Below are 25,408 nucleotides of genomic sequence, written 5' to 3'. Positions count from 1 at the left end.
ACAAACACAGGCCTGATCTTGGTCCAATCCCCACAGACACTGAATGAGGAACTTCATGGCTTAGGTCTCAGGGCAACTGCCAGGACGTGAGTAGTCATGGATTTGTTACGAGGATCAAATGATACAAAGGATATGAAAGTACTTTGCTGATTGTGTGTGTGTGTGTGTGTGTGTGTGTGTGTGTGTGTGTAAAATATCCACACAGAAAAAAGTTGTCTCGAGCATTCTGTCTGACATCACACAATGCCAATCGGTTTTAGCCTTTATGTATTAAAACGCAAATAATGATTCGCTTTGTCACAGCGCTTTCCCTGGAATGTGAACTTTATTCAACAACCAACATGACTAAATCATCCTCTTTGTAGTTATTTCAACGTTTTTCAACTCTTCCAACCCAGTTAGGCAACAACTGGGGTGCCGTGCACGTGGTGCCTCACTTAATATAACAGCCAAAATAATAGCAAATGGTCCTTTGGTTGTAATCTGACATCTGTTCCCATCGTACACCACGTGCAGCCCGTGAGATCCCACGATTACAACCCTAGATTCAGGTAAACTTTGGCTATAACTGCCCACGGTTCATTCCTCATTCTTTCTGACTGGAAATTTGAATTCTGGGCTGCTCATCCATAGAGTACCATTGAGTGATTAACCATCACTCCAATCTGTAGAAATGAAGAGAGAACTCCGGGTTCTCCTGAGCTACAACGCTTTCTCTGTTTTTCCTACAAATCTCATTCAGATGTCAAATTGAATTTACCCTAAACCAAATGCATTTTCTCTATACCTGGCAGGGATCTGGAAGTAAAATCATAAGATTTATTTCATTTTAATTCTATTATGATGCATTTAATCACAAATACCCCCAAAATGAAATGATAATTTATCATTTTGCCCTGACTGGAGCAATCCTCCTTGGTTCACACTCATGAATCCATAATACAGAGAGGAGACTGGATGATTAAGTGTCCGATTAGAGAAAACAGATTAACCTGGCAAACATAATAAATTTAACTCATAAGCAGGATGGCTTTATAAATGCTCACAATAACTCTCCTGTAGAAAATCATGAACCACTTCCTTCAGTGATGACTCAATTGAAATAGTTGAGGAACATAAAGTAAATGCATGTTTATGGCTTTCTCTCCGAGACCTTAAACGAGGATTGAAAGGCATATCTGATTCAGTTTAGGACTCTAAAAATATATTAAATAGGGAACATGTAATAAAAATATAAGCTCGAAAAAAAACCCACAAAGCCACAACCTCTCAAGTGTTCTAGTTTCCACTTTGCCAGTAATTGTACCCAGATCCCTGATGCTTTCGATGTCTTTTTTACCTTCTCTATGTCTCCAAAGTTGCCAAACCCAGACTCACTTTCAAACCATGCAGATTCACCCTTAATCTTGACAGAACCTGATTCCTTTATAAAGGCAGCTGCATCTTTACATAATTCTTATCCCACTGTGGCAACACACACAAAATTAGCAAGCTATTTCAGCCTCTGAATCCTGCCTTTCAGCTGAGATTCCATTTAATTCAGAGTAAAAATCTAGGTTCTGACTTGTTTGCAGGAAAGTCCTGTGCAGAGCTCCAAAAAGTTCATTTAGCAGTCCGCCTGGCTTTCCTTACTTAGCTGGCTAGTATTCCTGGCCTCCCTTTTCTTAGCAGTGAGAAAGGGGATACTCTTCATGCCCAGCTTTATTTTTAACTCACACGGTTTTATTTCTGGAAGCCTCTGCTGGCCTTCCAGGCCTGAAAGAGAGTCAGTTAGGCCCTGCTCTGTCACGTGCACCTAAATCACGCTGAATAAGGGACTTGCAGAACCAGACCTTTGGTAGGGGAAGGGCAGAAGAGGTGAGGGGGAATGAATGGACTGCCTGAGAGAGAGAGACTTCTGTCTTTAAGGAAGGCCCCACCCCATCAGGATCCAGGTAAATTTGCCCCTGGGAGAAACTAATACCTGGCTGTAGCGGGAGGGCACACTCTTCTTTCCTTTCTCCTTTCTCTCCCCTTCCCACTCCGAAGTTGATCCTAGGCTAGAGGGTGGTAACAGGGAGGGGTCCAAAGGGAACGGGGTCCATGTGTGTCCTCACAGCCTTTGGGCTCTGGATCAGGCTCACAAGCGCTCACCCTGTGGTGTGTGTGTGTGTGTGTGTGTGTGTGTGTGTGTGTGTGTGTGTGGTGGGAAGCCGGGAGGGAGGGTTTCTAAGGCCACTCCCTTTCCCCACCTTTGCTGAAAGACCCAGCTGCTTTCTTGGGGCGCAGGGACTATGGGTCCTTTCCTGGGTAAAGGAATTTGTGCCGCGCTAGAAGGGTGTGTACAGCTAGCGGTGAGTGTGCATTCATGACGAGTGTCTCCACAAGTCAAGTTCGCAACTGCAGCCCCTAGCACAGCCCTTGGGACCATCAAAGTTTGATGTAGGAGTGTCCTAGGGGCTGGGAGCGGAGCACTGCAGTCATTGGTCGGAATTCCATGCTGGGGCTGCGCTTTGACCGCTGTGTGTCTGTGAGTTACCGCGCGCGCGCGCGCGCGCGCGCGTACGTACAGATCAGGTGTTCTGTCGGGCTCTTCCAGGTGAGGGTGGGGACCCAGGCGGTGGCGCGGGCGGGTGCGGAAGACTTGAGCGTGCGCAGCAGTGTCCGAGGCGCCAGGACAGCTCCTCGCGGTGGGGTTGGCGTTGGCGCTGGAGGGTTGGCGCTGAGTGGGGGTGAGCTGCTGTGGCCTTGACCTTCCCAGGGAGCAGATGGAGTGGGCCCGTGGCCAGTAGCCGAAGAGGCAGCAGCTGCGAGGCCAGGGAGACCCCAGGACCCCAGCAGCTGCCGCCGGTGGGAAAGACGACCCGGATCCCAAGCAAGGTGTGCTGGGGGTGGTGGGGAGGCCCTCTAGGCTTCCAGACAACCTTGTTTGCACCACTTGTCAAATACCCCTCTTTGTTACAAATTGGAGAACTGAGTCCACAGGGAGAGACTCAGTCTCCAAGTCACACAGTTATTAAGTGTCCGAATCATGACTAGAAAACTGGTCCTGCCCAAAAAGGCTTTTTAATTTATTTTTTTATTTTTTTATATGAAATTTATTGTCAAATTGGTTTCCATCCAAAAGGCTTTTTTAAACCCACCGTCCTCACTGGATGAATATGGATTATAATACAAGTAATTAGCATTATAAGATATTAGGTGATATTACTTTGGCTTTCAAGACTATTAATATGATTTATGTGCTGGAAAACCCCAGCCACTCTGTCCTCCCTGGGCTTGAGCTTCTCATTCCTTCATTCATTAGACATTTACTCAGCAGTTATTTGTGCCAGGCGCTCTGCTAGCAACTGAAGGTATAGAGACAAACGAGAACCAGCAGAAGAAATTATTCCCGGGACACCAGTAACTGACGCAGGTGTGGGAAACACAATGGGTGTTAGATAAAACGCACCGCGAAACTCCCAAGGAGATGTCATTTCTGGCCGACTGCAAGAAGATCTTGGAGAGGAGGTGGCATCTGACCTGGATCCCCAAGAGTGGGGCTTTGGGGGGCATTTGGAAATGGGCACTGCACTCCAGGTAGAAGGTGCAGTGTTAGCAACGGAATTCCAGGTAAGTGTGAGGAATAATGAATAGTTTGGTTTTCCTGGGATGCAGTGATGAAAATATGGAGGCAAGGTGGGGAGTCAGTAGTGGGGAGCCTTGGAAGGATTCCAGGCAGTGGCTGAGGATAGTTCATCTGGTTTGGAGGATGGTTCACTTGGCAGTGAGGTGGAACCCTCAGCTGCAGAGTGAGGATGTCTGACCAAAGATCCTTAGAGCTCTGAGGGGCTGTGGAGTAGTCATTCTGAGACTGCAGAGCTTCATGGGGCCATTTCAGTGTAGGAGGACCAAGGATGGAAAAAATGCAGCTGAAAGGGTTCAAATCACATTGGGAGACTGTTGGACTAGGGATGGTCTGTGGTAGTATTTCATACTTCCACAGCATTCTTGGGAGTAGTTTGTGAAAAAGTGCTCTTAGTATTCCTGTTACACAGGTGGCCTCATGGACATGAGCAGAAGTTAATCAGCCTGTCCCTATCTGTTCAGGGGGGCAGTTATATCTTTTGGGACCAACAGGGTGCTATGAACAGGGTAGCCTGTTTCTTGTACAAAGATTACAGACTTACCTTCATGCCCCTCTTGATGATAAACTAGATAAACAAATCGGTGCAGATGAACTGTTAAAGTATTTTTTTATCTTAAAGGTGACACACACAGATCATAGTAGAGGACTTCATAAATGTATCTTTAATGGGTTCTGTGTTAACTCATGTTTATGAAGCACAATATTATCTTGTGCCCAAATGAAATGGGTAGACATGGCCCCTGCCTATCGACTTACCCAACCAGATGGGTTATAGCCATTTCCCTAACGTCTGAGTCTAGGTACTTTCTAGATGCTTCTAGCCCCACCTTGACACCTCTCCTGCAGGACAAGAGCAGGGATTCCCCAAGGTCCTTTTCCCATTACTCACTAGTTCTGCATATAAATGTTTAAACACTTCCTGTATTGTTACATGAAATGTTTATTCTTTGTGCTTTTGCAACTTCTCTACACAATGGGTTTTTGAGAAGAGGGAAAAATGAAATGTCGTTTAGTAATAATTCCTTTGGTTAGTGATGTGAATCAGTGGTATAAAGCAGGAACATGCAGTCTAGAATAAGAAGACAGACCTGGGATTGAGCTCTATCTCTGTCACTTACTACCTTTGTGACTTTAGGCCTGATGGTTAACTCATCAGTCTCAGTTTCCTTATCTATAAAATGGTGATCATAATAATTAGCTCACAGGTGTTACCTGGTCCAACAGTATTCAAAAAAAGGCCACAGATGTGTCAGCAATGGAGGCAATGCAGTAAGAATGGGATTAGGAACCTGGTCTTGGAGGTAGGCTTATCTGAGTCCTGGCCCTTTTCCCCTGTGTGACTTTGGGTAAGTTCCTGAGCTGCTGTAAACATCATATGCCTCATCTGTAAAATGGGGGAAATAATTATCTCTACTTCATGGTGTTGATTTGAGGATCACACCTTGTACAGTTCCTGGGAAATAGAATGAGAGAACATTAGAGCTTATAAGGGACCTTTCAAGGCCTTCTTACTCTAACTATTGTCCCCTCCCACCACCACCATGGAAATGTTATTTTCATCAACCCTTACTGTATTTAAACATTCCCAGTGACAGCCTGCTATTTGCACAAGGTACTCTATTCCATTGTTGGATCACTTTCAAAGAAGTTTTCCTTATGCACAGCTAAAATCTGCCTCAATATAACTTCCACATATTTATCCTCTTCTATGTTCTATATTAAAAAAAGCATTGGTCTGTTTTTTTTAACTAATGCCTATGTTTTTAGGCAATTGTAGATTTACATGCAATTGTAAGAAATACGACAGAGAGCCCTTGTATCTTTAGCCAGTTTCCCCCAATAGTAACAGCGTGCAAAACTGTAGTATAATATCACAGACAGGTTATTGAAATTGGCATGATCCGGATGAAAACATTTCCATCATCTCTAGAATCTCTCAGGTTGTCCTTTTATACCCACACCTACTTCCGTCTCACCACTTTTTTTAACCCTTAGCAACAACTATTTGTTCTCTATTTCTATAATTTTGTCATCTCGAGAATGTTCTATAAAAAGAATCATAGAGTATGAAACATTTTGGCATTGGCGTTTTTCACTCAGCCTATTTATCTGGGATTCCTTCAGGTTGCTGAATGTGTCAATAGTTTGTTGCTTTTTATTCCCTAGTAGTATTCCACGGTATGGCTATACCACAATTTATTTACACCTTGAAGGTCACCTGGGCTATTTCCAGTTTTTGACTATTGTGAATAAGCTGCTCTAAATTCTCACGTACAGGTTTTTGTGTAAATATAAGTCTTTATTGTCTTCAGTCTCTGGGGTACGTGTCCAGGAGTACAATCGCTGGATTGTATGGTAGTTAACAAGTTTTTAAAGAAATCGCTGCATTGCTTCAAGAGTGGCTATACCATTTTATATTCTCACCAGCAAATGGGTGATACACTTAGTGTGCATCCTTGCCAGCATTTTCTGTTGTCACTATTTTTTATTTTAGCGCTTGTGATAAGTGTGGAGTGCTATCCCATTGTGGTTTTAATCTGCACTTCCCAAGTGGTTAATGGTGTTTAACATGGCTTACTTGACATCTGTGTCATTTCTTTGGTGAAACGTCTTTGTGTCTTTTGAACATGCTCTAATTGTATTCTTTGCCCTTTTACTCTTGAGTTTTGAGAGTTCTTTACGTGTTCTCAATACTAGTCCTTTCTCAGATATGTGTTTTGCAAATCTTTTCTCCCATTTTATAGCTTGTCTTTTTGAGCTTTTAACAAGATATTTTGCAGTGCAAAAGTTTTAAACTTTGAGGATGTCAATTTGTCAGTTTTTTTTTTCTTTTATGGGTAGTACTTTTTGTATCAAGACTAAGAACTCTTTGTCTCCTCTAGATCCTGGGGAGTTTTTCCTATGTGCTCCCCCCACCTCTGTGTTTTATAGATTTACATTTAATTCCATGATCTGTTTTGAAATATTTTTTGTATAAGATGTGAGACTTATGTGGAGGTTTTAGTTTAGTTTAGTTTTTTTTTTTTTTTGCAATGAATATTCAATTGCTCTGGCAATTATTATTTTTTAATTTTTTAAAATGTTTTATTTATTTTTGAGACAGAGAGAGACAGAGCATGAGCAGGGGAGGGGCAGAGAGAGAGCAAGACACAGAATCCAAAGCAGCTCCAGGCTCTGAGCTGTCAGCACAGAGCCCGATGTGGGCTCACAAACCATGAGATGACCTGAGCCGAAGTCGGACACTCAACTGACTGAGCCACCCAGGAACCCCTGCTCTGGCAACTATTGAAAATCTTTTGTAAAATAGTATATGACCTTTGACAAGTCAAATTACCTGCCTGTTTCTATTTCTTCTGTCTTGAAAATGAGGGGCTTCTGCTAGAACTAGATGGGCATTATTCAAGCTCCATTCCTAGAATTTCTGGGGCCCCAGAAAACCTCAGAAGCAGCCGCAGTGAGGAGCAGATGGGGCTCTCATGCTCTTTCCTGACTTCGTCAAGGGCAGAGCTACTTTTATGTTTTATATTTTTGTGGGCCCATCTGATATTTGGTTTAATTCAGGGCTCTGATGCTAAAAACAAATTTGGAGAGCAGTGGATTAATGTCTAAAGTACTTTTCTGCAGTAAATTGCTGCGATTCTAAGCACTTGGTGTGGGCACTCACTTTCCGCGTACATCTTAGCCTCCAGTCTCTTCCCTTAGTTTCTTGAGTGGTACCTCACAAGAAATATTTTCCTTGTTATCTTGTCATCCTTCATTATAAATAGGATAGGCTTCAGGAAATCAATTAGCTTACATTTCATAAATCGGTTTGCAAACCATATGCCAGAATGGAAAATGTGTTAAATATATTAAAAGTGGGCAGTGGAATTACCCATTCCACAACATTATTGTGGCTGAAAGGCTAAGGAACCAAAATCACACAAAAGCCATGAACCACTGTGGCAACATGTACAAAGAGCCACTGCTGTTTTACCGTCCACCTGTCTAGCTCTGGCCAGTTCACAAAGCACTTGTGACAGTTTTTAGCCCGTCCATTTGAGGTTACTTGCCACAACCTTTTGAGAGAAACTGATATTCTTATACGTGCCTGCAAGGTGGAGAAACTGATGCAAAATATGTCAGTCAGAGAAAGACAAATAGTGTATGATTTCACTCGTATGTGGAACTGAAGAAAGAAAACAAATGGTCATGGGGGGAGAAAGAGAGAGACAAACCAAGAAACAGACTCAACTATAGAGAAAAAGCTGACTGTTACCACAGGGGGATGAGTGAACTAGGTGATGGGGATTAAGGAGACACTTGTCATGATGAGCAACGGGTGAGGTATGGAAGTGCTGAATCACTAAACTGTGCACCTGAAACTAATACTACGTTGGATGTTAACTAACTGGAATTTAATTTTTTTTAATGTTTATTTCCGAGACAGAGAGAGACAGAGCATGAGTGGGGGAGGGACAGAGAGAGAGGGAGACAGAATCCGAAGCAGGCTCCAGGTTCCGAGCTGTCAGCAGCTCCAGGCTCTGAGCTGTCAGCCCGACGCGGGGCTCAAACTCACAGACCGTGAGATCATGACCTGAGCCGAAGTCAGATGCCCAACTGACTGAGCCACGCAGGCGCCCCTAACTAACTGGAATTTAAAAAAAAAAAAAAAAACAGGAAACTGTGACACAGACATTTTGCCCAACTATTGCTATTTTTTTATAGCAAACAGACGACCTGAGACAAGAGCTCACATCTTTAACACCCGTTTCCATTATTCCCCCTCTGTATTTAAAATATAAATGGTCCCTGACTCAGCGATGGTTTGGTTTATGATTTTTTTTTTTTACTTAAAATGGTGCAAAACTAATATGCATTCAGTAGAAACCATACTTTGAATTTTGACTTTGGATCTTTTCCCGGGCTAGATCATCCAGGATACATCCAATCCTGTCTCTGGCTGCTGGGGCAGTGGTGCTGAGCTGTAGCAACTACAACTGATATGCTTAGAACCATTTTGTACCCTTATAGCCATACAACCACATTTTTCATTTTCAGTACAGTTCTCCATACATTACATGAGATGTTCAATACTTTATTATAAAACAGGCTTTGTGATGATTTTGCCAACTGTAGGCTAACATAAGTGCTCTGAGCATGTATAAGGTAGGTTAAGCTAAGCTAAGATGTTTGGTAAGTTAGGTGAATTAAATGCATTTTGACCTATGATATTTTCAACTAACGATGGGTTTATTGTGATGTAACCCCAACATAAGTGATCTGTATGAGCTTTCAATGGGTATTTTCCGAAAGTTGGCATTAGCTACTATATACTTTTTTCTATACAATGGAACGATAACCTAAGTAGTGGTAGGTTTTAAAGAAGTTAAATAGGGTTAATTGCAATAGTGCATTTGAAAAAAAAAAGTTATACTACAAAGTGCTCTCTGTTCAAAGGGTGATTATTATTGTAAGCTTGGCTAGGTCGCTGAATTCTAGTAAGCAGCTGTGTGTGCTTGCTGAATCCCATTCATGGGAAATGTGTTTGTTTATTTCCTAGTATATTATCTATTTTTCCTTTTGGTGCCCATGTGGCCAAATTCTGAACCCCATATTAATAAGACTCAAACATATTTGAGAGAGTGGTTAGACTTAATGGTTCCTATAAAGTTGTTTTAATAGTTATTTTTCAACAGATGGACAGCGTACATTTGGCCAGATTCCTGTGACAGTGTGGTGATTGAAGTTTTCAACAGATGGCATACAAATACTTGGGAAAACACCCTTCCAATATTAAGTGTTGTAAAAAAAGACTTTTAGGGTGCCAGCAAAATGATAGTCTGTATTCCCAAGTCCTTAGCCTGTGCTGTTATGAATATAATTTAGATGGTTTGGAAATTTCCCTTTCTGGCACTTGGATTTATTTTGTAATTGAGCGTACATATCTACATTAGAGTGAGAGATGATGAGAAACTCTGCTGTCAATTAGAGATTCAACATGGATATAGCACTAAATCTCCTTTTGAGTATTGATGAATGTCTGTAACTTCTGCCTGCTGAGTCATTCTACTCCCATGCCATACATATGTAGAAAATGTAACCTTTCATAAAAATCGACCATCAGAGACTTATATGTTTTTTCTGAAAAATAGTGACTTAAAAGGAAAAAAAAAACTCACCAAGCTTAGAATTTTCAGACATATTCATCAACATGACGAACTCCCCAACCTTCCAAGTTGTCTCACTTCTACGGTGACCACCTTAACACTGTTTCTGGAATCAGTAAGTCAGGAATCAGGCAGTAAATGGGGCAGTAGGGGAGGGGTGGAAATCTGTGTGGATATTTGTGGTTGTCACATGACAAAGAGCATTTACTGATATTTAGTGGGTAGAGACTGAAGTACCTAAATTGCACAGCAGTTTGGCACAAGGAATAAATGTCCCGTGTATTACAGTATGACTGAATATGTGACTTGCCACTCCTCTGAGTCTGGAACTTCTTTCTGCTTAAGTTAAATGAGAGAGTAAGTTTTGCAATACAAGGTATTTTTTCCACGTAATATCAGTGTCAGTCCTCCCATACCTTGTTCTTTGATTTTACTTATTTGAGAGGCTGAAAGGCTTCTCATCTTCTGCCACTGACAGTTGACTCTTTCATGCTAAGTAAGTGCACACTTATGGACACTTTATTGTATCTTTTTGTATAGTCATGGACCGACTATTTACATAAGTAAAATACATACTATTGTAAATTTACTTCCCCTTTCTGTTCCAATAGGGCACCATATTACTATTTTTGAAATTTTGTGTATGGGTAAATCATATTATCTATGAATATCTGGATTTAAAGAGAGAACTATAAGATGCTGATTATCGTAAAGGAGCCCTGGGGTTGATCAGGATGAGAAGCATTGCTATAGAAAATTAAACAATTAGCAGAAAAATTCTTTCCCACTTGTTTTTTCACTTTTGCACACATAATTCAGTGTTGGAATCATACAAAGAATGATCATACAAAGGACAGTGGTGTGAGTTTAAGTCTTTAATAAGGAATGCAATCCCAATAAATTCTGTATCCTTATACTTCTGTGGAGGTCTTAAACTGATTTTCTTTTGGCAAGTCATGTCAGCTAGATTGTCTTTGTGTCTGTCATTGCAGATGGCGTTTAATGATTGCTTTAGTTTGAGCTATCCTGGTAACCCCCAGCCGGGGGACTTGATTGAAGTGTTTCGTTCTGGCTATCAGCACTGGGCACTGTACCTGGGTGATGGTTATGTTATCAACATAGCACCTCTAGGTAAGTTTTGTTTCCCGCAACTCCTGGAGGTTTTGAACTCTCTTGTTATAAGAAGGAATCATGAATGAAATCATAAAAAAAAAAAAGAAATAAAATGTAGAAAGTAGATAAATCTATCTGAAATAGGTTTAATGAAGGACATAGTAAGACCAAAGTGGCTTTGGCTAAATCACAAAGACCAATTAACGTTAAAATGTTAACCAATTAACATTAGAATCCAGTAAAATCTCTGGATTAAAAAAACATAATTAAAAAGGAAATAATCCACTGGGGAGAATATTGCTCACAAACATAAGCGTCAGTGTCTTTACCTATCACACAAATCATTTCCATTTGTTCAACATCTATTTATAGATTACCCAGTATGTGCCAAAGGCTATTCTAGATGCTGGGGATACATAAACAGCAAAATCCCAACAAACATATGGGTAAAGAACTATGAACAGTATGTAGAAGAAGAAAAGCAGAAGTCAATACCCATCTTTAAAGGGACTGGTCTAGGAATTGTACAACAGAATAACACATTTTATGCCTATCACATTAGCAAACATTTAAAAGTGATAACAGTCAGTGTTGATAAGGGTATAATGAAACCAAAGCAAGGATATTGTTGAAAGAAATGAAAGTTGATAACATCATTCATGAAAACAATTTAATATGGCACAAAAACAGACACATAGACCAATGGAACAGAATAGAAACCCCAGAACTAGACCCGCAAATGTATGGCCAACTCATCTTTGACAAAGCAGGAAAGAATATCCAATGGAAGAAAGACAGTCTCTTTAACAAATGGTGCTGGGAGAACTGGACAGCAACATGCAGAAGATTGAAACTGGACCACTTTCTCACACCATTCACAAAAATAAACTCAAAATGGATAAAGGACCTGAATGTGAGACAGGAAACCATCAAAACCCTAGAGGAGAAAGCAGGAAAAGACCTCTCTGACCTCAGTCGTAGACCTCAGTAATTTCTTACTTGACACATCCCCAAAGGCAAGGGAATTAAAAGCAAAAATGAACTACTGGGACCTTATGAAGATAAAAAGCTTCTGCACAGCAAAGGAAACAACCAACAAAACTAAAAGGCAACCAACAGAATGGGAAAAGATATTTGCAAATGACATATCGGACAAAGGCCTAGTATCCAAAATCTATAAAGAGCTCACCAAACTCCACACCCGAAAAACAAACAACCCAGTGAAGAAATGGGCAGAAAACATGAATAGACACTTCTCTAAAGAAAACATCCGGGTGGCCAACAGGCACATGAAAAGATGCTCAACGTCGCTCCTCATCAGGGAAATACAAATCAAAACCACACTCAGGTATCACCTCACGCCAGTCAGAGTGGCCAAGATGAACAAATCAGAAGACTATAGATGCTGGAGAGGATGTGGAGAAATGGGAACCCTCTTGCACTGTTGGTGGGAATGCAAATTGGTGCAGCCGCTCTGGAAAGCAGTGTGGAGGTTCCTCAGAAAATTAAAAATAGACCTACCCTATGATCCAGCAGTAGCACTGCTAGGAATTTACCCAAGGGATACAGGAGTACTGATGCATAGGGGCACTTGTACCCCCAATATTTCTAGCAGCACTCTCAACAATAGCCAAATTGTGGAAAGAGCCTAAATATCCATCAACTGATGAATGGATAAAGAAATTGTGGTTTATATACACAATGGAGTACTACGTGGCAATGAGAAAGAATGAAATAGGGCCCTTTGTAGCAACATGGATGGAACTGGCGAGTGTGATGCTAAGTGAAATAAGCCATACAGAGAAAGACAGATACCATATGGTTTCACTCTTCTGTGGATCCTGAGAAACTTAACAGAAACCCATGGGGGAGGGGAAGAAAAAAAAAAAGAGGTTAGAGTGGAAGAGAGCCAAAGCATAAGAGACTCTTAAAAACTGAGAACAAACTGAGGGTTGATGGGGGGTGGGAGGGAGGGGAGGGTGGGTGATGGGTATCGAGGAGGGCACCTTCGATGAGCACTGGGTGTTGTATGGAAGTGCTTCGATGAGCACTTGGGATGAGAGTGGGTGTTGTATGGAAAACAATTTGGCAATAAACTTCATATATTAAAAAAAAGAAAACAATGTAATAGTGTGTATGAAGAGTCTTAAAAGAGTTCCTATGCTCTGACCCTGTAATTTTACTTCTCTGAGTCTATTCTTCAGAAATATAAAGATGTAGAATAACATTCAGCATAAAGGTATTCACTTCTATCTCATAACAGTTTAAAAAACAGGCAATGGCAGAATAACAAATGATGGTGAGGATGTGGAGAAAAGAGAATCTTCCTGCACTGTCAGTGGGAATATAAATTGGTGTAGCCATTGTGGAAAACAGTATGATATTTCCACAGAAAATTAAAATTTCCTCAAAAAATACCAATGATCCAATAATTCCACTTTTGGATATTTACCCAAAGAAAGTGAAAACACTAATTCGAAAAGATGTATGTACCCCTATGTTTATTGCAGCATTATTTACAAGGGACAAGATAAGGAAGCAACCTACGTGTCCACTGAGAGATGAATGGGTAAAGAAGATGTAAAATATATACTCGCACACACACACACACATGCGCACACACACAAATATATATATATATATATACATAATAAGTTATGTATATGTATATACACATACATATATACATAATATGTAATATATAGATAATGGAATGTTAGCCATAAAAAAGAATGAGATCTTTGCATTTGCCTTAACATAGATGGATCTAGATGGTATTATGCTGTGTGAAATAAGATAAAGACAAATACCATGTGATTTCACTTCTATGTGGAATCTAAAAAAAAAAAAAAACACCAAAACCCACAAAATCACAAATGAACTAACCAGAAACAGACTCACAAATACAGAGAGCAAATGGGTGGTTGCCAGAGGGGAGGGGAGGGATAGGTGAAATATGTGAAGGGGATGAAGAGGTTAAAAAAAAAAAAAGAAGCCAACAATGGCTTAGATTCAATAGTGGACTAGTTAAGTGAATTAGGACTTTGTCACAGAATATTGACAGAATTCTTTGGATGCAAGAACAGAAACAAAAGTTAACATAAGCAAAAAGGCAAATTCATTGCTTCACTGAGGAAAACTACAAAAAGGATAAAGATGGTTGGTGCTGGCTTCAAGGATGCCTGGATGTAGGGGTATAAGCATGAGTTTCAAGACTCACAACTGCATTTCCTTTCCAAGTATTGTCTTAATTCTCCCAGACTATGCCTCTCTAGGAGACTGAACTGATAGTCATCAACATCCTTAGGCTCTCATTTTATAGTCTTGTGATCTAATAAGAGAGGGTCAATCCCTGCCTGTTGCAGTTAGAAATAGCATGGAGAACAATCTGATTTGGGTGAGTGTGGATCCCATGCCCATCACTGCACCATCGTTGTGCCCTGGAGAAGGAGATACTGTGATTAGCCCACGCAAAATCATTTCCAGAAAGAAAGAGGCAGAGGTAGGATGGGGTGCTAGATAAGCCAAAACAATAGCTATTTAACGGCCATTAAAAAATCATATTTCTGGACATGCTTAATTGCTTGAGAAATAATCTTGCATGCTATTTACTTGAAAAAAATCTAGATTAAAAATGCAGTGTGTCATATTATACCTACTTTGCAAAGAAATAATATATACCCATGTGAATGCACACATAGGCATGCTTCAATATACATGTGTTAATAAAAGACATAATAAAAGGATATGATAATATTATCAAAATAATAACATGATTATGGTTGGGCAGATAATGAGTGATTTAAATTTACACATTTATGTTGTTTTTTTTATATATTTCCTATTTAGAAATAAGCACAAATTAATTCATTTTTTAAGAAAAAAAATCTATGCAAATAACAAGTAGCCTGGAGATTTTTTTTTTCTTCAAGTTATGTTTAGAAAGAAGTTTTAATAACCTTGGTCTTACTATCTTGGAGATGTCTGAGAATTTTTAATGTAGTGACTTTTGCAACATCATATTTGCCTGTTGTTCTAGAATATTGGAAGTGGAAATGGCAAATAAAGTGACATTTATGATACACACCCATTAGTTTCTGCAGAGTCTAGTGATTAACAGTAAGCAATGCTGCAATATCTCTGAGTTTTCACGTCCGGAAAACAATAAGAGATTTTTCTGCTCTTCCCTTATTTTCATGTGTTAAGCTCCATTTTAACATGGTTCTAGTACTGAGCTCTGATCCTGTAGACTGAAACGCAGTTTTCTGGTTCTATTAACTACTCAGGTGGTATTTTGCAAGCCAGTTTACCTCTCTAAGCTTCAGTATCCTCCTCTCTAAATTGATAGCACCAGACTAATGTAAATAAAACTAGTAATTCTAACTAGGAGACCTCTGCTCTAAGGACTTGTACAAGAACTTCCAATGTGTAAGATATTAACTGGAAATGCTGCTTGAAGGAAAAGGAACTTGGAAGGTAGGAAAAAAAGGGAGTGGAAAAGAAAGTTAGCTTTTAGTTATTACAAAAAGGAAGACTCTCTACACACCGGTTACATGGAGACTCTCTCATGATTGACTTGAACACATAGCCAAGCATAGCAGTCTTGGGCAGATGGAGAGGGACCAGGGCCAGGTGTTAGAGCAATCATCTGTCCAACCTCAGATGCTGGCAGTAGCAGACCAGGAGACAAAGGTATCTAGCAGTCTAAACAACTGTTTGCCAACTGAGGCAGTTAAAAGGGAGTTGCAGGGGTGGGACATGTAACAGGTGGGTGTGGCATTGCATGGGGCTGCATCAGGTGGACAGGGCCTACTAGGTTAGATTCAGTTTCAGGACTTAGTTTTTGGCCTAAAGGAACTGGCAAGATAAAAGCAGGGCCCCAGCTTGACCCCAGCTGACCCCTTGGAGGGGTTTCAAATTGGAACCAGATTGAAGCCAAGTTGAAAGAACAAGTGTAAAAAGAGAGAAAGGGGTAAGGAGCACACTTAGACAACTAGGACGAGCTTATCAATCACAATGCACACAGCTGAGGCCCAAAGAGAGTAGTTGGGAAGGGTTCAGATGCTGAAAAAAAGCATATTTTATGGAAAAAAAGGAGAATGGTTTTATCTGTACTATGAAAAGAACACATACCAAGATCTCTAATAATAATGCCAGTTGATAGAGAACTTGTTCCCCAAGAATGGGTAGTTTTCTCACTCAATTTTCTCTACGGGCAGATACAGGTTTCTCTTCTATTTTCCCTCATATAGTATGAAGTGTTATTGATAAACTACCAAGTGAGTTATTAAGCCTGGTATGATTAAGTAGCTTCTGGTTTGGTGCTAAGTTGGGAACCGAGCTGGGTTCAGTGACTCCATCACTTCCAAACATGTGGCATTGCAATACTCTGGCATTGGGGCTCTCTGAGCTGGGTCACCACATCTTGCTAACCAGAATTCTCCTTATAGAGGATGGCATTCCTGCAGCATTTACAAGCGCCAAGTCTATATTTAGCAGGAAGGCCCTGGTGAAGATGCAGCCCCTGAAGGATGTCGTGGGAAACGACACATACAGAATAAACAATAAATATGATGAAACTTATCCTCCTCTCCCCATGGAGGAAGTCATGCAGCGGTCAGAGATTGTTATTGGACAGGAGGTGGATTATGACATACTTGTCAACAACTGTGAGCATTTTGTGACTTTGCTTCGCTATGGAGAAGGAGTTTCAGAGCAGGTGAGTTTTCTTTAGAAGACATAGAAGTTTCTTACCTTGGGAAAATAAGCACTACTGACTATAAGATTCTCGGGCCTAAAACAAAATGAAAAGAATGGAGAAAAGGTGAGAATCCTGAAGGATAAGGACAGGAATTGAGGTGTCCCAGATCAGGTAGCAGTTATGACCACATTAATGCGTGAATGTGGACATTTTGAATTTGGGGCTGGAAGGAGCTTGAAGCCGAATCAAGACCATAGCTTTTCTGTCAGTCCTGTTGCGTTCTGTCCTTCAGGGTTCCTTCCTTCCGTTTTTCTGCCATACAGCAGCCTCACATGCTGAAAGGGACATTCTGAAAAGAATGTTGAAATATTTAAATGGAAGTTCATTTTCCAGAAGTAGAGATGGTAACTCTGAGATTCATCTCCATTACCTGACTGAGAGAGGCCAGCTAATGACAGACATGTTTCGGTGGCTTTGAAAATTGTTTCTGTCTCCTTGCAATGCTAGTTTCAGAGGAATCTTGTGCTTTTAAGCAGATCCTTTGATTGGTTGAGATTTTGGATGATTTCTTAAAATGGATCAATTACTTTATTTTTAAAGTAGTATGCAATGTTGTCATCTCTCACACTATTTTGTAGCGTGGCAGATTCCTAACTAAAAGCACGTTTGGTTCATTTGCCTTCTTTCTACCTATTGTGGCACCAATCCAATTCCAACATTGATGTTCTAACCTAAAGATTTATTAAGGGGATATTAAAGAATGAATAAAGGCTCCCAGTATCCTGAAATGGTTGAATCAGTTACAGAAACATCTGTTCTAAGGAATTAGTTTCCAATTCCCCTCACGGAAGCTTGGGAAGATGGGACAGGGAACATAATGAAAGGATACATTTGTTTTCATTAGGAAATAATTTAATTGGAAATGCATTTTTATTAGGAAATATATTAACATAATGAATGTGCTATTCACATGTAACAATAAATCGCTTCTGAGCCAGAGCACAGAAGATATCCACACAAATTCCTGTTCACCTTCGCATTAAAAACTAAGAGTGTAACTAGGAAGTGGAGTCCATTCCTCTCCTTTGTAAATGATAAAGTTGTCCACTGTGTTCAAGAAGCAATTTTTTTTTAATGTGGCTAAAAAAAAAAAATGGGATCAGAACCATCTTCTTGCTTTGGCTCTAATTTACCATCCCTCATCTTTTCCCCTTTCATACCCAGAATCAAGACCCATGAAAAATTAATCATTCCTCAACAACTAGAACTGTTCTCTAGCTGGTTCTGTTGCAGGAAGTACAGTGACAGCCCTAAGAACTCACCTAAGCTTTGAAATTGTGCTTACCTGAGCTACAACCGCATCTTCCCCAGTTATTAGGTTGGTGGCTTGGAGAACATTGTTTATCAGTTTCCCAACCTATAAACTGAGGCTCTGTGGGGGATTATACTAGATATTTGAAGTCTCTTAGTGCCCTGTATTACATATCATCCATCTCAATAAACAATGTGTCTTAGATGAATGTTATTTTTAATTATAGTAATTAAGAATTTTATAGCTGTATTGGTACTCCTCGATAAAATTTATGTTGATCTGATAGAAACTGTAGCACATTATTATTATTTTCATTACTATCAACAATTCATAATGTTACTACCAACAATAGCTAGTGTTGGATTAGTTTTGGGGTCTCCTCAGGGATTAAGGGCCTTTTTTTGAAAGTGTCAACAAATTTATTTATTTATGTATTTATCTACTTATTTATTTATTTAAATCTAATTTATTGTCAAGTTAGCTAACATCAGCGTATATAGTGTCCTCTTGATTTTGGGAGTAGATTCCCTTGATTCATTGCTTACATACAATGCCCAGTGCTCATCCCAACAAGTGCCCTTCTCAATGCCCATCACCCATTTTCCCCTCTCCCCCACACCCCCCACAAATCAACCCTCAGTTTGTTCTCTGTATTTAAGAGTCTTTTATGGTTTGCCTCCCTCTTTGTTAAAAGCTATTTTTCCCCATTTGCCTCCCCCATGGTCTTCTCTTAAGTTACTCAAATTCCACATATGAGTGAAAGCATATGGTATCAGTCTTTCTCTGAGTGACTTATTTCACTTAGCATAATACCCTCCAGTTCCATCCACATTGTTGCAAATGGCAAGAGGTTGTTGCCTGTTTTCTCCTCTAGGGTTTTGATGGTTTCCTGTCTCACATTTAGGTCTTTAATCCATTTCGACTTTATTATTGTGTATGGTGTAAGAAAGTGGTCCAGTTTCATTCTTCTACATGTTACTGTCCAGTTCTCCCAGCACCATTTGCTGAAGGGACTGTTTTCCATTGGATACCTTTTTCTTGCTTTCTCAAAGATTAGTTGGCTGTACATTTGTGGGTCCCATTCTGGGTTCTCTATTCTATTCCATTGGTTTATGTGTCTGTTTTGTGCCAATACCATACTGTCTTGATAATTACAGCTTTGTAGTAGATTGATGATTACAGCTTTGTAGTCTGGGATTGTGATGCCTCTGGCTTTGGTTTTCTTTTTCAACATTAGCTTGGCTATTCAGGGTCTTTTGTGGTTCCATACAAATTTTAGGATTGTTTCTTCTAGCTCTGAGAAGAATGCTGGTGCAATTTTGGTGTTTCACTGAAAGTGTAGATTGCTTTGGGTATTATTGACATCTTAACATTTTCTCTTCCAATCCATGAGCATAGGAATGTTTTTCCATTTCTTTGTGTCTTCTTCAATTTTTTCTTAAGTGTTCTATAGTTTTAAGCATACAGATCTTTTACATCCTTGCTTAGGTTTATTCCTAGGTATTTTATAGTTCTTGGTGCTATTGTAAATGGGATCAATTTATTGATTTCTCTTTCTAGTGTTTCATTATTGGCGTATAGAAATGCAACTGATCTCTGTACATTGATTTTATATCCTGCGACTTTGCTGAGTTCATATATCAGTTCTAGCAGCTTTTTGGTGGAGTCTTTTGGGTTTTCCATGTACAGTATCATGTCATCTGCAAAAAGTGAAAGTTTGACTTGTTCTTTGCCAATTCGGATGCCTTTTATTTCATTTTGTTGTCTGATTCCTGAGGCCAGGACTTTCAACACTATGTTAAACAACAGCGGTGAGAGTGGACATCCCTGTAGTGTTCCTGATCTCAGAGGGAAAGCTCTCAATTTTCCCCCATTGAGGATGATATTAGCTGTGGGCTTTTCATATATGGCTTTATGATGTTCAGCTATGTTCCTTCTATCCCAACTTTCTTGAAGGTTTTTATTAAGAAAGGATGCTGTATTTTGTCAAATGCTTTTTCTGCAACTACTGACAGGATCATATGGCCCTTATCCTTTCTTCTTTTAATGTGATGGATCACACTGATTGATTTGTGAATATTGAACCAGCCCTGCAGCCCAGGAATGAATCCCACTTGGTCATGGGGAATAATTCTTTTAATATACTGTTGAATTCGATTTGCCAGTATCTTGTTGAGAAATTTTGCATCCATGTTCATCAGGGATATTGCTTTGTAATTCTCCCTTTTAGTGAAGTCTCTGTCTGCTTTGGGAATCAAGGTAATGCTGGCTTCATAGAACGAGTCCGGAAGTTTTCTTTCCATTTCTATTTTTTGGAACAGCTTGAGAAGAATAGGTATTAACTCTGCTTTAAATGTCTGGTCGAATTTCTCTGGGAAGCCATCTGGCCTAGGACTCTTATTTGTTGGGAGATTTTTGATAACTGATTCAGTTTCCTCGCTGGTTATGGGTCTGTTCAAATATTTTATTTCTTCCCACTTGAGTTTTGGTAGTGTGTGGGTATCCAGGAATTTGTCCATTTCTTCCAGGTTGTCCAGTTTGTTGGCATATATTTTTTCATAGTATTCTCTAATAATTGTTTGTATTTCTGTGGTATTGGTTGTGATCTCTTCTCTTTCATTCATGATTTTATCTATTTAGGTCCTCTCTCTTTTCTTTTTGAAAAGTCTGGCTAGGGGTTTATCAATTGTGTTTATTCTTTCAGAAAACCAGTTCTTTGATGCGTTGATCTGTTCTACTGTTTTTTTCAGTTTCTATAATGTTTATTTCTGCTCCCATCTGTATTATTTCTCTTCTTCTGCTAGATTTGGGGTTTCTTTGCTGCTCTGCTTCTGGTTCCTTTAGGTGTGAGGTTAGGTTGGGGATATTTCTTGTTTCTTGAGATAGGCCTGGATTGCAATGTATTTTCTTCTCAGGACTGCCTTAGCTGCAAGAGATTAGGGGTCTTGAACATAGAACAGTTTTCTTGGGGAATGGCTATGTATTTCTCTGAAATTTAAAGACCTCAACTGCATTTAAAAAGATTAGAAAGGTGGAAGGATCATGGTCCATCTTTTTCTTCTTCGTGCTTTTTTTGTGTTAAAAAAGTTAATAGGCTTCATTTTTTTTAGAGTAATCTACAGTTCACAGCAAATGTGATCTGGAATTTTAGAGAGTTCCCACATACCCCCTCCCCATCACCCATATACACGGCCTCCCCCACCATCACCGTTCCATATCAGTGTGGTATATTTGTTACGAACAATGAACCAACACTGACACATTATCCACCAAAGTCCATAGTGAAGGAAACTAGAATATCACCTCAAAATATGTGGCATAAGGATTATTATTTATTATCAAGAGCTGAAGGCACTTGAGAAGAAGCAGGCCCTGCTCTCCACATATTTGCCTAAAAGTGGGAGATACATTTTTGAAAGGTGTCCCTCTTCCCTTTGCTAGCAGGAAGGACAACAATTAATCATCACAGACAACCAGTAGAGGAATCTAAATAACAACACTCACTGGGGCACCTGGGTGGCTCAGTCAGTTGAGCGTCCGACTTTGGCTCAGGTCATGATCTTGCAGTTTGTGAGTCCGAGCCCCGTGTCGGGCTCTGTGCTGACAGCTCAGAGCCGGGAGCCTGCTTCGGATTCTGTGTCTCTCCATCTCTTGGCCCCTCCCCTGCTCATGCTCTGTGTCTCTCTGTCTCTCAATAATAAATAAATGTAAAAAAAAAATGTTATATAACAACCCTTACTAACTAGCCTTTGCCTTTAATTTCCCATGTTTACCTTACCGTGGTCTGCCATCCTTGGCAGCCTGAAACTGCTCTCTTTTGTCCTGCCATTACTCTACAAATGTATTGATCTTTGCTGAAGATGTGCTATGTAAGCCTGAATTCTAAGCCACCTCTTTGAATTACTCTTCCCTGAGTTTCTCCTGTGTATGTTTGAGATGTACATGTTAATAAACCTCTGTTTTTCTCTTGTCAATTTGCCTTTTATTAGTGAGCCTCAGCTGAAAACCTAAGATGCACAAAGGAAAAATTTTGCTTCTCCTAAAATAGTTTACATTAGGGCTTAGTCTTAGTGTTTTGCATTCTATAAATTGTAACTGTATAGTGACATATATCCATTAGTACAGTATCATACAGAATAGTTTCCCTACCCTAAAACTTCTCCGTGCTCTGCTTGCCTATTCGTCTTTCCTCCTCTGAAGTCTCTGGCAACTGCTGAGAAGAATGCATACTAAGCAACATGCATTTAAAATTCCTCCATGTCTTTTCATGATTTGGTAACTCATTTTTCTCTATCACCAAGTAACGCTCCATTGTCTGGATGTACATTCTGCAACTAAAAAACATCTTGTTTGATTCCGAGTTTGGGTAATTATGAATAAAACTGCTAGAAACATTTGTGTGCAGGGTTTTGTGTAAATACCAAAGGGCATGATTACTCGATTGTATGGTAAGGATATGTTTATTTTTGTTAGAAACCATGGAAGGTCTTACAAAGTGGCTGTGCCCTTTTGGATTCCCACCAACAATGAATGGAGAGTTCCTGTTTTTCCATGTCTTCTTCCACATTTAGTATTGTGAGCATTTTGGGTTTTAGCCATTCTAATAGGTACACAGTGGTGTCTCACTGTCTTAATTTGCAATTCCCTAAACAGGTATGAAGTTAAACGTCTTTTCATATGCTCCTTTGTCATTTGCATATTTGACGATGTGTCTCTTGAGATCTTTTGCCCATTTTTAAACTGGGTGGCTTGCTTGTTTTCTTTTTGTTGAGTTTTAAGAGCTTTTTACATATTTCGGATAACAGTTCCTTGTAAGATTTGCCTGTTGGAAATGTTTTGTTTTGTTTTTTTCTAGTATGTGGCTTGTCTTTTCTTTTAAAAAAGATTTTAAGTAGACATGTTCCCCTGGTATAGTCTTACCAAGGTATTGAAATGTGCCTAGCTTTGTGGAAGATGGCAGCATTCTTGCATAGGCCTGAACAAGCTGATCTACAATATACTCTGACTGTGCTCCAGTGCATAGCACTGTGAATTTAGAGTCTCAGAGGAAAAGGAATTTTGGTAGACCTTGTGGTCATCTGTGACCCAGCTATGCTATGTTAGGATACAGCACTCCAGATTCAACTAATGTTTCCGTGGTCATGTTTAGATCCTCAGAATGAGGTTTTTATTATGGCCCACAGTCAGAAAGGCCTGTAAAGGATAAAAGTATGAAGAGTCAGCTTAGGTGACTTTATAATCCTAAATAAGTTGTGAAATAAAAGCTCGTGTTCATATAGGTTCTGAGAACATTCTGAGATGTTACAATCTTGCAAGTCAGATCCTGTTACTCAAAACGCCAAGGGATTGTCCCAATCACACAGGGTTTTGCCATCTAGAATGTAACTTGAAGTAAGTGTTTGGGATTTGGGAAACCACGTGCACTATAGGAAATAGTTTCCTTGTAATTGTATCTGGCCTGTGTGCTCTCAGGGGGTTTTGGCTTAGGATCACATTGCTTTCCCCAGGCCTCTTAGATTTGTGGGATTTCTTTCATCTCTTGTATTTCTACTGGCTGAAAGATACCCAGTGAGTTAGGTCTGCGTTTAGCAGATCCCATTACACAAAACGCCAAGGGATTGTCACAGGATTTTGCCATCTAGAATATAATTTTAAATAAGTGTTTGGGAATTGGGAAGCCCACAGGATCTTCCCCAGGGCTGTACCCTACTGCCATTTGACTCCTCTCTCTAAAGATACCAATTGCATCTTCCTATTTGTTCATTGCCCCGCCACCACCATATTTCCCTGTATCAGATCTTGGGATCTCAGCATCTGCCTGGAATTATATGAGAGTTAGGCTTGATTATCCGATTGACTATCCGATTATTGATTTTGCCTCTCTTTGGAATTTTGTCCTCTGTCTTGTATCTGCCTGTCCCCCTGGCTCCCCATGGGTAGTTCTGGACTGCAGCAAATTCTGACCCTTTCCCCGGGAAATAACTTAGGTGGTGACTAATTAAAAATTATGAGTAAAATAATCAAGCAACCAAATAAAGTTAGGATTGTAAAGTAAAATAGCATTTGTCATTTGTTCGCCAGCTGCCACTCTCCCTGGCAGCTGGGGATGGTGGCACAGCAGGGAGTTTTGGTGACTGGCTTTGTCCCTGCAGACCCCAGGGTGATATAAATGGAGTAAATGCTCCTGTCATTGGCCAAGCCCTTGCAGTCTGGTTCCCACAGGGAAGCTGCAGGTAGGGAGGCAGCACTATGTGGTAGTCACGTGGGGGTGGCAGGCTCTGTGGTGGAGACCTGTGGGTTAGAGCGAAGGCATGCTCAAATGTGATCTGGGTCAGGCTTTCCAGCATTTGGGTTCATCCCTGGAATCATGTGAGGAAAATGTTTTGCTTTATTTGAAAGCCTGATTCTTCAATCCCAGAGAACAACTGTTGTTTTCAGAATGTCTGATGACTCTGAAGCATCTGAATATGACCTTTGGGTCATAAAACTGCACGCAAACTCATGCAGATGGAAGGCAATATTAGCTGAGTGCCATGAAAATCATGAATATTTATTAGACGCCTCATCATGATGATTAATACCCTTAAAGCTGCAAACGTCTGAACTCCTTTATGGACAACTGAGCTCGAGAGTAGTTTATTTTAGTTTGTCTACATGAGAAATTAATTTGTGACACAATAGTTAACATCAGTAGTGACCTCTTTTGAAGTTTGTTTATCAAAAGAGAAATTGTAGCTACCAAATAAGAGCATATAGGTATTTAGTTTAGATTACATCTGTGAATTCTTTCTCTAGTAGACATTCTTGAGTCAGGAACACACATACACATGATATTCACTCTGGTATAGACCAAACTAGGGTGTATTAAGGAGGTAGGGATTGTTTGGAAGGGAAACACATGGTTCATGGCTCAACCCATATCTAAACATGTTGGTGGCATGACCTCAGGCAAATCACTTAACTTACCAAGTTTTCCCAAATAGGAGTAGCACTACCTCCCAGATGTACTATGATGATTATTAGGAATTGTGCCATAATGAGTTATAAACTATTGGGGGCCATAAAAATATGAGAAACGTATACCTACGTGTATTTAACTATCTCTTTGTCATAATTATAAAAATTATAAATTTATTCATCTTCACACAGAATTTAATTTGGCATGAAGCTTTAAATTTTTCCAGTGTCATCGAAAGGGTCTTCAGTTTGCTTGGATTTAGGACACTGAGGTGCCTTTAGAATAAGCTGTGGTGTTTTTTGTTTCTCATTTCTCTATAGGCCAACCAAGCAATAAGTACCATTGGGTTTGTGACAGCTGCTGCTGGTGTCTTCTCACTCCTGGGCTTGTTTCCAAAAAGACAAAGAGCAAAATACTATTAACAATTTACTGAAGAGATATTGGAACTGAAGGAATTTGTGAGGAGGGAAAAAAAAACTGGGAATACTTATTTTCGATGCATCATTATTGTTCAAAATTCCAGTGATGGATGGCAGTCTCTTTAATAAATTGCTTACTGATGTTA

The 25,408-nt window shown here is 39.9% G+C and overlaps 1 protein-coding gene across 4 annotated transcripts; it reads left to right on the top strand.

Annotated features, from left to right (window-relative positions):
• The first annotated feature begins 1,740 nt into the window (after nt 1-1,740).
• Nucleotides 1,741-25,408, top strand: LOC123378908 (phospholipase A and acyltransferase 1). 4 transcript variants are annotated; one of them, XM_045051532.1, is made up of 5 exons: nt 1,789-1,934; nt 2,741-2,859; nt 10,752-10,890; nt 16,323-16,591; nt 25,164-25,408. In XM_045051532.1, the coding sequence occupies exons 1-5, from the start codon at nt 1,868-1,870 to the stop codon at nt 25,263-25,265; spliced, it is 696 nt and encodes a 231-aa protein (XP_044907467.1). In that variant the 5' UTR covers nt 1,789-1,867; the 3' UTR covers nt 25,266-25,408. The 4 variants fall into 4 exon arrangements, with proteins under 4 accessions (XP_044907468.1, XP_044907470.1, XP_044907467.1 ...); XM_045051533.1 differs by lacking the exons at nt 16,323-16,591; nt 25,164-25,408 and adding an exon at nt 11,245-11,620 and having other exon boundaries at nt 1,741-1,934; XM_045051535.1 differs by lacking the exon at nt 2,741-2,859 and having other exon boundaries at nt 1,778-1,934.

This window comes from Felis catus (genome assembly GCF_018350175.1).
Source record: "Felis catus isolate Fca126 chromosome C2 unlocalized genomic scaffold, F.catus_Fca126_mat1.0 chrC2_random_Un_scaffold_69, whole genome shotgun sequence".
NCBI lineage: Eukaryota > Metazoa > Chordata > Mammalia > Carnivora > Felidae > Felis > Felis catus.
Note: the sequence above shows the minus strand (reverse complement) of the source record. Positions and strands in the feature narration are given on the sequence as shown.